General features: G+C 41.5%; 1 protein-coding gene across 5 annotated transcripts in view; it reads right to left on the bottom strand.

The window, feature by feature from the left end:
• The window catches only part of LOC121554088 (probable C-mannosyltransferase DPY19L4), a 33,963-nt gene extending 31,473 nt beyond the window's left edge, over positions 1-2,490 (bottom strand). Inside the window, exons 1-4 of one of the 5 annotated variants that reach the window (XM_041867538.2) lie at positions 2,240-2,490; positions 1,866-1,965; positions 1,601-1,756; positions 1,254-1,378 (exon numbers count right to left, since the gene is read on the bottom strand). In XM_041867538.2, the coding sequence (XP_041723472.1) occupies positions 1,254-1,378; positions 1,601-1,756; positions 1,866-1,962 (378 nt within the window). In that variant the 5' untranslated portion in view covers positions 1,963-1,965; positions 2,240-2,490. Of the gene's footprint in view, positions 1-1,253; positions 1,379-1,600; positions 1,757-1,848; positions 1,966-2,239 lie in introns of those variants that run through there. The other 4 variants (XM_041867540.2, XM_041867539.2, XM_041867537.2 and 1 more) reach the window with 4 other exon arrangements.
• Positions 2,491-16,316: the final 13,826 nt, after the last annotated feature.

The following is a 16,316-nucleotide window of genomic DNA, read 5'->3' as shown; positions in this document are numbered from 1 at the left end:
GGCCAGTGGTAACCAGCCTTTACTGAGTCAAGATCACTTTGAGTCAAAATGCAAGCCGAGATCTACTGCTCAGATTTGTATTAAACATGACTTAAAAAACATAAGCTTATGCAACATTAACCAATTAAAAACAGTTCTGTAGCAATGAGGTTTGTGCAGTAGGCTATAGGCCCAATACATTATCACTGCATATTGGCTATGCTTGAATTGCCCTGCCAATGTTGTTCTTCTCAGATATATATAACAAAAATAAAAAATAAAATTGGTATATGATCACATTGGTAATGGATCATTTGTTGTATTACTTGCGAGGCACAGCTAAGTGAGCATAATAATTTGCTTCTTTGTTTTTTTACTGGACTGATGGCCTGCATCTGATGGTCAGTCTGAGGGAAGGGAGGGAGCAGCGGTGAGGCTGCCTCTCACCCGACTCACCGTCCCTCCACCCGCTGAGAAAAGGGGACACAGTCTTCCAGCCGATGGCTAAACTCAACTCGCACTGCATTATTTCTGCCTCATGCACCAATTCATGTTGTTACTCCTATAATCAGAGAAAGTGAAATTTTCCTCAATATAAAAAAAGACACAAGCCACTAATAATAACGCAAGCTTATCGGAACACTTTGCTATACTCAGTCATTGCAGCTGCAGTGCTGGTTGTAGAGTGTGGAAGTAGGGAGAATAATCATTTTATGGCTTATAAAAGGTGTTGAACAAAGTGTTGACAGTGCCGAATAACAACTTAAACATGAACTCACACACACAAAAATAGCAGGTCTTTGCTGTATTCGTTGAGTCTCTCTCTAATCATGGTTTTAAAAGTTTTGAAATCTCAGCATCAACTTTGCTGGGCGAGGCTTCTTCTTCCAGTCTAAGGTTCGAGGAAACTGTGCAAACACGGTGATCTGATTTATCTGATTGACCAGCGGCAGAACTATAGGTGCACTTGATTTGCTCTCTTGGCCTGCCGGGTAGGCGGAGTTCTACCTTCAGACACATGAAATGGTTCAAAATGGGAACACTTTGCCTTCCTGGCGCTAGGGCTGCTGAATCAAGTGGACCTACCGCCAACAGGGCGAAGCGAATACAAAAAATAGGAACGCAAGGATTTTTTTTCTTTTTTTTTACAGAAATGTTTGGCGATCAACTAGGAATGCCTTGGAGATCGACCAGTCAATCATGATGGACCGGTTGGTGACCACCGCTGTAGGCTATCATTCCACTCCTTCCCATGCCAGGCTAGTGCTACCCACCTGTCTGCTTGAAAACCAGAACTTCCTCTCGTGGTAGGTGTAGAGATACACAGCATACATCATGCCACATGTTACTGCTGCCAGGCATCCGAAGAACAGCTTCACTAGCCGCTGAAGCATAACTGCTGTGGAGTGGGGGTAGAGTACGTTTGAACATCACGTTATTGTCATACAAAAGTCGCACACACTCACCCACATCTTTTACTGTGTGATTGTGTCAGTGAGTGAGTAACCTCGTCCCCAGGCTATTTGCGCATAGCATTGGGAGGAAGAATCTGGTGAAAGAGATGAATCAGTGAGAGGCTCCATCCATACCCTTCCAGTGAGTAAATAAGAGATCCACTCACATCTGCAGGCACTCTGGGTTCTTTTGACAGGAGAGGGCTTCTGACCGTCTGCCTCCTTTTCATCTTCATCCTTCTTTTCCTCCTCTTTCTCCTGAGCCCCACAGACAGCTCCATCTGTGTCCTCCAAACACTTCTCCTTCAAACTAACCTTGTCCACTGGTAAAAGAAAAGGAATACATTACAGCTTCACCCACATACTTTTATTTCCTGGCGGTCACCAAATCATAAAGTTGTATCTTGTCACCTACTGAGTGTGGTTGGCTACCTGTAACATTATTTTCTGAGTGAGGTTCAGATTCACATTGCTGGTGTTCCTCCTCACTCTCCTTTACCAATGTTTTCCGACATCTCAAATCTGCCATATCCTGTTAAACAAACCACAAGAGGCATATTCACATTCTGGATCAGACACCCTGGCCTAACATAATCCACACCTAGCTCGCTTCTCGCTAACTAGCAGCTACTTCGGGTCTGTTAGATAACGTTAACATTAGTTAACAAACTAGCTTGCTAACGTTTGCTAATCAGCTAGCTAACTAACCAAAATTAGCACACAGACAGATTCCTAACAAATTAATACATATCTGTACAAACTGGTACTGTAGCTAAGTTAGCTGGCAAAGCTAACGAATACATTACCTACCAGGGAGTTTCACAGCAATTCCATGACATTAACAGAGATAGATAGCTAGCTAACGTTACTACTAGCTTACTAATACTTAACTAGCTACAGTAGTTTCTCTGGTTGGTTGAATACATCTCTTGAGGACTCGGAGTAACTAGCTAGCTGGCTTGATAGAGACAGCCACGGCACTAAAGCTAACGTTAGTCATTCGTTGAACCAAGTTCGCAGACAATGTCCCAGTGTCGTCAACCCTTCTCCTACACACTAGATGGCAGTGTGGCAACTAGCTAAATGCTTTGTTACAACTCCCGAGGAAGAAGTCATCACCCTAGCAGGTCTAAACTAGGAAAATAACCAAAACAAAGATGGAACTCCCTAAAAACACGCCAAATCATATTGATTTATCAGTGACCCAGCCCTGCTCAGATAATCCCTACCATTGTGTCGTAGTGCTGCTGCAAATGTAAATTGTCCCACGGGTGTTAGCAGGCCTTATTTTAGGGCATTTTTCACCATGCCAACTATTGCAACAATTTCAAAGATTTTACTGAGTTGCAGTTCATATAAGGAAATTAGTCAATTGAAATAAATGCATTATATCCTAATCTATGGATTTCACTTGACTGGGCAGGGGCGTGTTGATAAAACAAGTTTACTGGAGAACTGAGACCAAGTAGAGACTTTGGACAGGGTGGATATGGTATAATAAAGGCAGTTTATTCAGAGGTAAAGATATCTGGAATCGCGTGCACGGACCCGTTCGTCAATCTCGTAGGGAGATATCTGAGAGAGCCCCGAAACATTGTGTGCTGACATTTTATACAATAAAATGAAGTAGGTTGAATCTAGTAGTTCTGATCTTCTGATTGGTCCTGATGAGTTGGGCGAGGTCACCTCCAGGCCAGTGTCACTGTTGCATTGGCTCTGAGTCGGGTTCTCTGTCTTCAGATGTTCAGCCTAAGAGAAGGGGGTTTTTGTGTGTGTGTGTGTTTGTGTGTGTTTAACAGTGGTGTGTGTGTGTGTGTGTGTGTGTGTGTGTGTGTGTTTATCAGTGGTGTGTGTGTGTGTGTGTGTGTGTGTGTGTGTGTGTGTGTGTGTGTGTGTGTGTGTGTTTATCAGTGATGATGTGTGTGTGTGTGTGTGTGTGTGTGTCCTCAGAGCAAGAACTCGTGAGTTGGAAGAACTGAGAGACCTATGGCGTGGGTGTTGTCCATAGCCACCTGCTGACAAGGCTGACAAGATAGGACTCTTTTTGTCCATTGTATTGAATACAAAGGCCCAACACAAAATGGGTCATGCACAAGATTTTAGTCAGACCAAGCTATAACATTATATATTTACTACGACAAATCCCTCTCTTCACGTCTCCCCAGAGACGTGACCAAGTAACAGTAAAGAAGGAAAACTTAAGACGTGACACAAGCTAACAGTGTAATTGGCAAAATAGGGAAAACTTTATCAGAAGATAAAGTTTTGATTCCCCCCTCTTCACGTCTCACAAGAGACGTGACAAAAAGCTTAAATGCTGCAATTTGGCAAAATAGGGAAAACTTTATCAGAAGATAAAGTTTTACATTCCCCCCTCTTCACGTCTCACAAGAGACGTGACAAAACTTAAATGCTGCAATTGGCAAATAGGGAAAACTTTATCAGAAGATAAAGTTTTACATTCCCCCCTCTTCATGTCTCACAAGAGACGTGACAAAAGCTTAAATGCTATTCATCATCCAGATATCCTTGGTCAGCATCGTCAATAGCAAGCAAAGGAAACATCTGACCGTTATCTGCAGGATTTGGATCAATAGCGGTGGTTATAATCCTGGTTGTCAGCGTCCGTATGCATGGAATGCAACAGCATCCACAAAGCACTAGAATTGCAGCAAAAACAGAGATGGATACAAGTATAGAAGAAACAAGCGTTTTATATTTACCAAACGCATCCATCCAAGAGTCCCACATTGAAGTATCCACCCCTGAGTGGCTCTTCATTTTGCCATTAAGAGTTCGTAACCCTTCCAGGGCGACAGTCAAGCTGCCATCTGAGGCTGTATTGTTGGGAATAAAGGTACAACATTGTTCACCAAACATAGCACATACTCCTCCTTTTTTCAGCCAGGAGCATGTCGACAGCAATACGATTTTGGAAAGCCATGAGAGAGGTTGCAGCCAACTGGCCATGCACCTCCTCAAAACCTTGTTGTGTCCAATTGCCTAATTTTTGAACATTAATGTATGTAGTTAATTCTATCGACGTTTTTATTAATGGTATAACAGTCAGCACCCAAAAGACACTAACTGTACTCCATGTACCCATGTTCAAGGACAGTTTCACAGACAACAAAGAGAGAGTGTTCTTATCAGCCTGTTATGTGAAACAATCCATATCAGTACAGTGCTCCTCCTTAATGCATTCCTTCCAAGCTATTCATCACATACAGATCCAATTAAAAATAAAAGCCAACAATTTTATTGTGTCACTCTAAACAGAGTATAATCACCCTTAAGAATAACAGGATATGGAAATTAAATCACAACATTTAATGTTAATAAAAATAAAAATAATAATTTTAACCCTCTATTCCTCCCCTACACCTAACATGGACTGAGTTGGCTACCAGCCACCCAGGAATCCTTTACCTTCACATCAGGAAGAATAAACAATCACAGTGGTTAGTAAAAACATAAGGTAATAAATGAGCAAGAACTGAAAATAAATGCGTGTATGTATTTTACTAGGCAAAACATGGATCATCCAGCTTGGTCTCAGAGTCAGTAGCAGAGTCACCTGCATCATCCTGGGCCGGTAACAACAGCATCATACCTGACGCCTGCACCACTCCTACCACTGACCTCCTGAGACAGGGGGACGATGCAAGCAGCACAACACATTAACAGCAAAAACACAATTACTAGGGTCAGAAATCCAGTAACCACCATAGAAGAGTACTCACCAAACCAGTCACTCAGCCAGGAAATAAGGCAACATCCACAAAGAACAAGTATACCCATAGAGGCCATAAGTTCACCCAGAATAGTCACAACAATAGTTTTCCATTTACCAAATATGTTATCAAACCAACCGTCTATGGAGCTATCAATACCAGAGTTCTCAACCAGTTCGATCTCCAGCGTGGTGATGGTCACTCAAGCGCTTTGGTCACGGGCCCGTCCGGTGCTATATTGTTGGAGATGAAAGTACAGCACATATATCCAAACAGAACACAAACCCCGTCCCGCTCAGCCAAAAGCATATCTAAAGCTATTCTATTCTGCCATGTCATTAAGCTAGTTGCCGCTGTCTGCTCAGCTAATCCCTTTATTGCATCACGAGTGTGGTTTATAAATATTTTGCTGGTTATATTAAATATAATTTATCCAATCTACATTTTTATTAATTGTTGACCACCAGAAAATACTTGATTCAAACCCAGCTGCGATCTGATTGTGGATCCCATCAATATATATCCTTTCATCAAAGGATCCCGGGAGGAGGTCCTACTTTCTATGTGACAACTCACCAGTCTCTGACACGTTTGATTGTTTGCGTATGTAGGTGAGTTCACAATCAGTTATCACCACACATCCATCAGATGTCAGCACGGGTCTGGTTTTTTGCTCCTAAAATCCTCTGGCTGCAACAAAGAGGAGAGATTAGTCATGGTCTCTTTAGGTGTAACATTCTCTGTGTGGGAGCAGGAGCTAAAAGGCCCTACCCTGTATCCTATCCTTACTAGTCCTAGAAAAACAATTTAGAATCCCCTGTGACTTCAAACGGAGGCAACCCAGGTCGGGATGACTTTTCTATCGGGGGAAACAGATAGTGCAAGTTACCATAAGACTCTTTCACCACATTCCCAGGTGGCTTGCATGGAGGAAAAACCTGACAGAGAGTTAAAGCCTGTCAAGGGGAACGGAGTAGTTGTTAACCCTGGTTTGGCTGTCCCACAGGCAAAACAGTCCTCTTTAGACATAGTTTTTGCCGTATACTGAATCCATTCCAACCACAGGTTAAGATTTCTATACCCCGTTTCCACCTGTACTACTTCCTCCAGGTCTATAGTTTTGCACTATCTTTACCACAGCCCCGGTCTCACTACCTCCCTCAGAGAGGTTTACTCTAGAATTTCCCCTTTCCCTACGTCTAGCTGTCTCCTATGCCTTTTCAACTTGTGTTAGGTTAACTACCACTTCTGGCTGAAACAGGAGGGTCCGTGTGTGCTAGGAATATGGCCCCCACAATCAGACAGCTACCTACCGTCGGGAGACCTGTGAATCCCCACCCTTGCCCTGAGAACATGTCAGATGCCAGAGGCCAACCCATTGCTTTGCCTTCTATCGAACTCACACAGGGATGATCAGACAGGGTAAGGGAATCTTCGTTAAGAGCCAACCCCCGAGCCCTAGTGGTAATCGGATCTTTCTCCTAACTCTGTGTTTGTTCGTCAGGTGTAGCTGGTTTTGCCTTTTTTACAGTGTGTGTGACATGGACCCAGATGGATCTCTCAGCTATTCTGCTGGCAAAGGCAGTACTTGGTAGGGCCCTTCCCGCCAGGCCTGATTCAGTCTCCTGGTTAGATAGAGTGGGTCACCTTCTCCTTTAGTTCACCTGTGGGGCACAAAACCTCTGACATACAGGTGTGGTTAATAAACTATCATACAAGTTTTTTTTTTTTTTTTAAGTATTTTGTCCTCTCCTTCGTATATATTTAATATTTAATCCAACCATCCCCCCCTTTTTGACACATGATTTGGCCATGTGTCAATATTACCACCTACCTAAACAATCACTTTAGTTAATATTGGTATTTCATTATCCAATTGCCATTCCTCCACTCTCTCTTCTGTTATTTTATGGTTCAAATCAAATATATTATTACCAAATTATAATCTTCTTCACAATTTTCACAGTACTATAAATTACCCTCAACTTAGTAAAATAAACTATCTTAAAGTCCTCCTCTCATGCCTTTAGAATTTACTAGTGTGGATGATTAAAATAACACCAGAATGTTAAAACAGAGTTCAGAGGGCATTGAAATCATTTAACGAACTGTTTAATCCCATAGTATACTAAACATTACCATTATTCTACATATTTCATAAATGTTAGTTATCCCAAGTGTTCATTAAGTCCTCATGACATTCATTCTCATAAGAAATCATATATACCCCAAACTCAGCCAAAACCTAAAAAACTCCATAAAATTCACTGTGTGCTTCTCTAAGACCTATCACCCTTGACCTGCTGAAAACCCTCCAAAATTGAAACAACAAGGCTTTATAAACATCATACTAGGTGTGTTGTTTTCTATTTGAAAACCCCCAATTAAAAAACAACAACCAAACAGCCAGGTCATGAGGACTCCTGATTTCTCTCTTCCCCTTCTGCCTACAGTTTCTTAACTGGTGCCCTTTCCTTGCAGTAACTACACGGTTCCTCACATTCTCTAGCAAAATGTCCCGTTTTGTCACAATTGTAACACTTCCACTCACTCCTGTCTCCACTATTACTATTTCCTTCTTGTCTGTCTTTGCTACCGTAACCTCTCTTCTCTCCTAGGTATTGACTAATAGTCTCACTGTCTCTAATTCAACACAAAACCCCATCATCCAATTAATTTTCATACCCATTACTGTCAATGTCAAATTAGGTTTCTCTGTTCCTGTTGAAGTGCTAAGTCAATAGTAGCCAATTCAAACACCTCACAATTTGGATCAAAGGGTTCCTTAGTCTTCCCCCCACTAGAATCTACTATTTCTCCCTCAAGGACTAGTCACGCCTTATCTTCCTCTTTCTCACGCTCAAAGCTGGGGGATGGACTTCTCTCTCTTCTCTCCTGTCTGATGGATTGCATGTCTCTCTGAGACTATTACACAATTCAGTTATTTTCCCAACATACTCTCCGTAATCGGCCCATGGCAAAAGTGTCCTATGGGCATCCCCTGAAACCCACTGCCCTCTAACGGCAGCCCAAACCTTACTATTCCTGTCATGGGGTGGGTCATTCTTTCTACCGCTCTGGCCACGTCCTCTGTGTTCATGGCCTGTCTGCTAAATGGCATATTATTATTATTACTGTATACATCTAAGGTTGCTGGGGCCCCTTTCATTCCCCGCCAATAGATTAGGTAAGGCTATCAGTGGGTACTGGCCCCCTCTTACTCTCTCTCTCTCTCTCACTGCTTATTTCTCCTTTACACACCTTATGTATCTGTTTAAGCATGGATTCGAGTTTATCTGCGTCCAGACGTCCCTCAAAACCATACCTCTCCCTCCACCTGGTTATATAATGGAGATTTCTTCTATCCCTGGATTCCATTTTAATTACATCAAGCATTTCTCGTCCCCAGTAAATTCTGGGACCTCTTGTGAGGATTTGCCCCCCCCCCCCATGGTTGGTACTGTTAAAAATCCCTTAGCCACCTCTTCTATATTACAAGTACATTTAAAGTAATTCAAAATAGCTTCACACAACAACCCCTCATAAGGAGTGCCCAGCAGGAGTCCAATTCCTATCAGAAAACATACATACGAACATTCAGACACTCCCAATCTCTCCCAGGGGGAAAAAGTTCTTCTTCACCCTGGGTGAGATTGTTGTTCCCATAAGGGTTTCTTCATTGTGTTGTCAGGATTGGTTCTCGCTGCTCAAATCAGCTCTTACTTCAGACAATAGTCTGGAAGGAGTGGGGGCTGGAGTGCAATGTGTTAGATGGTGCCAGGGTGCTCCTGATTTACCTCTGACCTGGACTGAGTGTGAAGTAACCTCCTTCACTTCGTACGGTCCAGTCCACCTGGGTTCCAGCCACTTTCTTTTGTGGACTTTCACCCTCACCCAGTCTCCCACTTTTACCTTCAGTGGTGGCGTGTTTCCCGACAGCTCCCCCTCTTGGGCCTTCTGCACCTGAGAAGAGAGTGCTGCAGAAAATTCCGTCAATTCCCTCAATTCTACAGATTGGTATTCAGTTTCATAAGTTTCACTATAACTTCCCATCACCCATTAACGCGTTATAATACATAAAAACACACAACCCAAAAAAGCCAATTGGAATTACAATGCTTAATGTATTCAGGCTATCAAAGCGTCCTAGAACACATTCTCAGTTCGACTGCCACCCTTCACACAGCCTTATTTAGGCACTTCATTATGTGAAGTCACAGAAGCAACTGGATCCCTTAGAGATTTTGTCTCAGGTTAACTGCACCTTTCACACAACCATTTAAATGGAACGTTTTAAATGTGAAATTACAGAGATAGCTGGCATCTCCGAGAATTTAGTACCTCTGGTCAATTTCGGTGATTCTCCCCCACATAATGATGGGTCAAATCTTATCCACTCATACGTCAAAACACACCTACCACACAACCTATCTAAAATAGGACCTTTTAAATGTGGAAACAACCTATCAGGGATAGTAGTGACGGCCATGGCTATTTCAGTATATATATATATATGTATATAGAATTTCGGGTAAGGTCCGACTATCTTAGTGTACTTAGCCCGTCACTGGCCGAGGCCAGCAATGTATTCTTGGTGCCAACACCGACTTATCTCAGGTGCCCCACCCTCGTACACAAAGAATTTTCAATAATTTATTATTAGGAATTATTTTGCAAAAGGTATTATTGTTTTTCAGTTATTCGAGTTATTATATATTTTCCCAAAAGGTATCAGAATCGCCCTTTTGGAACAATATATTAACAAACTCGAGCGCTCCTAAAATAATTATCAATTTAATCCTAGGAATTATTTTGCAAAAGTTATTATTGTTTTTCAGGTATTCGAGTTATTATATATTTTCCCAAAAGGTATCAAAATCGCCCTTTTGGAACAATATATTAACAAACTCGAGCGCTTCCAAAATAATTAGCAATTTATTTTTAGGAACTAAGGAAATACCAACACCACAAGAGGGAAAAAGTACAAGTCAACTTTCAGCGCAGCGGCTGCAGAACAGGCCAAATAAGACTCGGTGGTCCTCTTAAAAGTTATCAACTAGTTAGTCTCATGAAACGGCCAATCTTACACAACATTCAGGTTAACATTTCAACTTTTACATTTTGCATTTACATATCAACATCAACACATGAATTCAGTTTGAGTTCCTCACAGTACATCTAGTTGAGTGCCAAGTCAACCATTGCCCGACTATCTGAACTTGTATTTTTATTTTATTTTATTGATTCTCCTCAAGGAGACTCCCAATCGTTTAAACCATTCAACTGGTGTCTAGTCGGGAGAACCTTTTCTGGACTTGGATTCTCACGGAATTAACTCAACCCGACTATCTGAATCTTTTTATCAAGTCACCAGATCCTTCTCTTGTGGATCAAATAAAAGGGTCCATTTCTAGTGAACCAAACCTCTGTAAATAGACTCCTCACTAGAGAGTCACAATTCAACAGAAAATAAAAGTCGGTCCTTCTCTTGTGAACTGTAACTAGACTCCTCTCTAGAGAGTCACATTTCAACAGTAAAAACCTAAGATTTCAGATATCAACAGTAAAAATAAAAGGGTCCATTTCTAGTGAACCAAACCTCTGTAAATAGACTCCTCACTAGAGAGTCACAATTCAACAGAAAATAAAAGTCGGTCCTTCTCTTGTGAACCACTGTAACTAGACTCCTCTCTAGAGAGTCACATTTCAACAGTAAAAAGCCTAAGATTTCAGATATCTTTACATATGTGCCTTTTGAGTCATAATAGATATGTTATAAATTTAACAGTAATCCATACTCACACTCAGTACTACTGATCTTAATTTTGGTTTATCCTATAATACAATATGCAGTCTTTCATTTCCTAATAATTGCTCCCAGAGTTGATTTCTTCAAACCAAGCTGCTTACCTATTGCAGATTCAGTCTTGCCAGCCTGGTGCAGGTCTACAATTTTGGAATTTTGGAGGAGCCTCTTAAAGAAGAAGTTACAGGTCTGTGAGAGCCAGAAATCTTGCTTGTTTGTAGGTGACCAAATACTTATTTTCCACCATAATTTGCAAATAAATTCATAAAAAATCCTACAATGTGATTTGTCTGTCATAGTTGACGTGTACCTATGATGAAAATTACAGGCCTCTCTCATCTTTTTAAGTGGGAGAACTTGCACAATTGATGGCTGACTAAATACTTTTTTCCCCCACTGTATCAAAGAATAGTGCTGGAGGGGATGGCTGCCGTTTTACAGGCTCCTAACCAATTGTGCTATTTTGTGTGTTTTTCCACATTGTTTGTAACTTATTTTGTACATAATGTCGATGCTACAGTCTCTTATGACCAAAAAGAGCTTCTGGATAGAAGAACAGTGATTACTCATCTCAAACTGGACAAAACATTTTCTTTAATGAGGCTGTCGCAAAGGATATAATGTTGCTCCCAGACAAGGCCCAAATCCCAGTCATTCGCATTAAGAAATTAGGGAAATACAGAGGGCGGAGATCAGAGTGCCTTGTGAGAATTCGTCGGCGAGTGGGTAACCCGCCTCTACCATCCGTTGTATTAGCCAACGTGCTAGAGAATAAACTGGATGAGCTCCGTTCGAGAATTTCCTACCAACAGGACATTAAAAACTGTAATATCTTGTGTTTCACCGAGTCGTGGCTGAATGACAACACGGATAATATACTGTTGGTTAGGTTTTCCGTGCATCGGCAGGACAGAACAGCTACTCCAGTAAGACGAGGGGTGGGGGTGTGTGTCTATTTGTCAATAACAGCTGGCGCTCGAAGTAGTCTCGAGGTATTGCTCGCCTGAGGTAGAGTACCTCATGATAAGCTGTAGACCACACTATCTACCAAGAGAGTTTTCATCTATATCTTTCATAGCCGTCTATTTACCACCACAAACGGACGCTGGCACTAAGACCGCACTCAACGAGCTGTATAAGGCCATAAGCAAAGAAGAAAATGCTCGGTGCTAGTGGCCGGGGACTTTAATGCAGGCAAACTTAAATCCGTTTTACCTCATTTCTACCAGCATGTCACATGTGCAACCAGAAGGAAAAAAAACTCTAGACCACCTTTACTCCACACACAGAGGCACGTACAAAGCTCTCCCACGCCCTCCATTTGGAAAATCTGGCCATAATGCTATCCTCCTGATTCCTGCTTACAAGCAAAAACTAAAGCAGGAAGTACCAGTGGCTCGCTCAATGCGGAAGTGGTTAGATGACGCGGATGCTAAGCTACAGGACTGTTTTGCTAGCACAGACTGGAAAATGTTCCGGGATTCATCAAATGGCATTGAGGAGTATACCACCTCAGTCACCGGCTTCATCAATAAGTGCATCGACGACGTCGTCCCTACAGTGACCGTACGTACAGTGCCTTGCAAAAGTATTTATCCCTCTTGGCATTTTTCCTATTGTGTTGCATTACAACCTGCAATTTAAATTGATTTTTATTTGGATTTCATGTAATGGACATACACAAAATAGTCAAAATTGGTGAAGTGAAATGAAAAAAATAACTTATTTCAAAAAATTCTAAAAAATAAATAACGGACAAGTGGTGCGTGCATATGTAATCACCCCCTTTGCTATGAAGCCCCTAAATAAGATCTGGTGCAACCAATTACCCCCAGAAGTCACATAATTAGTTAAAAAAGTCCACCTGTGTGCAATCTAAGTGTCACATGATCTCAGTATATATACACCTGTTCTGAAAGGCCCCAGAGTCTGCAACACCACTAAGCAAGGGGCACCACCAAACAAGCAGCACCATGAAGACCAAGGAGCTCTCCAAACAGGTCAGGGACAAAGTTGTGGAGAAGTATCTGAAACTTTGAACATCCCACGGAGCACCATTAAATCCATTATTAAAAAATTGAAAGAATATGGCACCACAACAAACCTGCCAAGAGAGGGCCGCCCACCAAAACCCACGGACCAGGCAAGGAGGGCATTAATCAGAGATGCAACAAAGAGCCTAAAGATGGGGTGGGAGACTCCCCAAACATATGGAAGAAGGTACTCTGGTCAGATGAGACTAAAATTGAGCTTTTTGGCCATCAAGGAAAACGCTGTGTCTGGCGCTGTCAAGGGGCGACGTGTATGCGGTGAGTGAAGTCAAGCGCAGGACACAGAGATACTAGCAGACGTACTTTACTAATAGTAAAGAACATACAAAACAAAACCTCCTAACAGGGAGGAAAACAAATACACGTATACGACAAAACAGCAATGCCGATACAGCCTAGACACAAAACAATAACACACAATACCAAATGAGAGACATGGGTAAATATAGGGACTACAATCAAACATAATAGCGAACAGGTGTAACCACTCAAGACAGAACAAGACAAACACCGAAACATCGATCGGCAGTAGCTAGTACTCCGGGGACGACGAACGCCGAAGCCTGCCTGAGCAAGGAGGAGGAGCAGCCTCGGCAGAATCCGTGACAGGCGCAAACCCAACACCTCTCATCACCCCGAGAACACCATCCCCACAGTGAAGCATGGTGGTGGCAGCATCATGCGGTGGGGATGTTTTTCATTGGCAGGGACTGGGAAACTGGTCAGAATGATGGATGGCGCTAAATACAGGGAAATTCTTGAGGGAAACCTGTTTCAGTCTTCCAGAGATTTGAGACTGGGGCGGAGGTTCACCTTCCAGCAGGACAATGACCCTAAGCATACTGCTAAAGCAACACTCGAGTGGTTTAAGGGGAAACATTTAAATGTCTTGGAATGGCCTAGTCAAAGCCCAGACCTCAATCCAATTGAGAATCTGTGGTATGACTTAAAGATTGCTGTTCACCAGCGGAACCCATCCAACTTGAAGGAGCTGGAGCAGTTTTGCCATGAAGAATGGGCAAAAATCCCAGTGGCTTGATGTGCCAAGCTTACAGAGACATACCCCAAGAGACTTTCAGCTGTGATTGCTGCAAAAGGTGGCTCTACAAAGTATTGACTTTGGGGGGGTGAATAGTTATGCACATTAATGGCAGTTTGTTTCACACAAAAAAATATTTTGCATTTTCAAAGTGATAGGCATGTTGTGTAAATCAAATGATACAAACCCCCAAAAAATCAATTTTAATTCCAGGTTGTAAGGCAACAAAATAGGAAAAATGCCAAGGGGGGTGAATACTTTCACAAGCCACTGTATATTATCAAGCATTTCACACATGTTATCCAGATACTGACTGTTAGCACTTGGTGGTCTATAGCAGCTTCCCACCAGAATGGGCTTTAGGTGAGGCAGGTGAACCTTTAGCCATATTACTTCAACAGTATTTAGCATGAGATCCTCTCTAAGCTTTACAGGAATGTAGTTCTGAATATAGACCGCAACACCGAAATTTTGGCATTTCTGTCTTTTCTGTAAATGTTATAACCTTGTATTTCTACCACTGTATCATCAAAGGTATTATCTAAGTGAGTTTCAGAGAATATGAATGTCATCTGTTAATAGAAAATTATTGATATCATGAGCCTTGTGCCTTGTTTCTTAAACTAGAAATGTTAACGTGGGCTATTTTTAACACTTTTCTGGGATGCTTGATTATTTTTCTTGCTTTACTGGGAAGATTAGCAGAGGTAGACATACTCAGGTTATTTTATTAGTGCAGGGTGAGCTTCACACAGTGGACTTCCTACTAGGGCACACCACCTCAGTGCTAACAGTATTACTCTGGTTCATAGGCATATGATTACTGCATACAATAGCTGTAGGATCATCAGAGGCATTCCGTGCAGTAAGAGGGACATATATTAGGTTATTTACATTGTGTCTACCAACGCCCCTAGGATAATGTACATTTGCTGAATCATTATGTCAACTCAGCAACACAATGGTAGGGATTAAATGAGCTGGACATGGGTCATTGATAAGTCATTGTCTCAACGCAGCCTTATAATGTTGTGAAAGGATCCAGGAACCCAAATGATTTGGGTAGATCCCATCCTCCTTATAATACAAGCTTTGTTTCCAGAAGGTATCAAAATTGTCAATAAATGTTACACCGTTCAATGCCACGATTTAGGGAGGGCAGAGGTCTAATGTCCATTGCTCGTGTTTCTTGGCCCAAGCAAGTCTCTTGGCCCAAGCAATTTTCCGGTTTGACTGACCTTCATGTCTTAAAGTAATGATGGACTGTAATTTATCTTTGCTTATTTGAGCTGTTCTTGCCATAATACCAAATAGGGCTATCTTCTGTATACCACCCCTACCTTGTCACAACACAACTGATTGGCTCAAACGCATTAAGTAGGAAAGACATTCCACAAATTAACTTTTAACAAGGCACACCTGTTAATTGAAACACATTCTAGGTGACTACCTCATGAAGCTGGTTGAGAGAATGCCAAGAATGTGCAAAGCTGTAATATCAAGGGATTAGAAATCCAGGGTTTAAAAACAAAGGTGTCATTGTACGCTGATGATTCATGTTTTCTTTTAAATCCACAACTTGAATCCCTCCACAGCCACATAGAGGATCTAGATACATGTTCTAACCTCTCTGGATTACAACCAAATTATGATAAATGTACTATATTACGTATTGGATCACTAAAAAATACAATTTTTACATTACCATGTAGTTTACCAATAAAATGGTCTGATGGTGATGTGGATATACTCGGAATACATATCCCAAATGAAGTAAATGATCTCACTCCAAAAAAATGTAATAGAAAGTTATCAAAAATAGATAAGATCTTGCTACCATGGAAAGGTGGGTGCCTGTCAATTTGTGGAAAAATCACCCTGATTAACTCTTTAGTATTATCCCAGTTTACCTATTTGCTTATGGTCTTGCCTATGCCTATTGAACAGTTTTCTAAATTATATGAGAAAAAAATATCCCATTTTATTTGGAACGGCAAGCCAGACAAAATTAAACGGGCCTATTTATATAATGAATATGAATTAGGAGGACAGAAATTATTAAATATTAAAGCATTAGACCTATCACTAAAAGCTTCAGTCATACAAAAATTATACTTAAATCCGAACTGGTTCTCTAGCAAACTAGTAAGATTGTCTCACCCAATGTTCAAGAAGGGACTTTTTCCCTTTATTCAGATTACAACCCCTCACTTTCAGGTGTTTGAAAAGGAAATAATCTCCCAAATATCACTA

This window comes from Coregonus clupeaformis, chromosome 38, assembly GCF_020615455.1.
Source record: "Coregonus clupeaformis isolate EN_2021a chromosome 38, ASM2061545v1, whole genome shotgun sequence".
Taxonomy (NCBI): Eukaryota; Metazoa; Chordata; class Actinopteri; order Salmoniformes; family Salmonidae; genus Coregonus; species Coregonus clupeaformis.
This window is presented reverse-complemented; position numbering and strand designations above follow the sequence as displayed.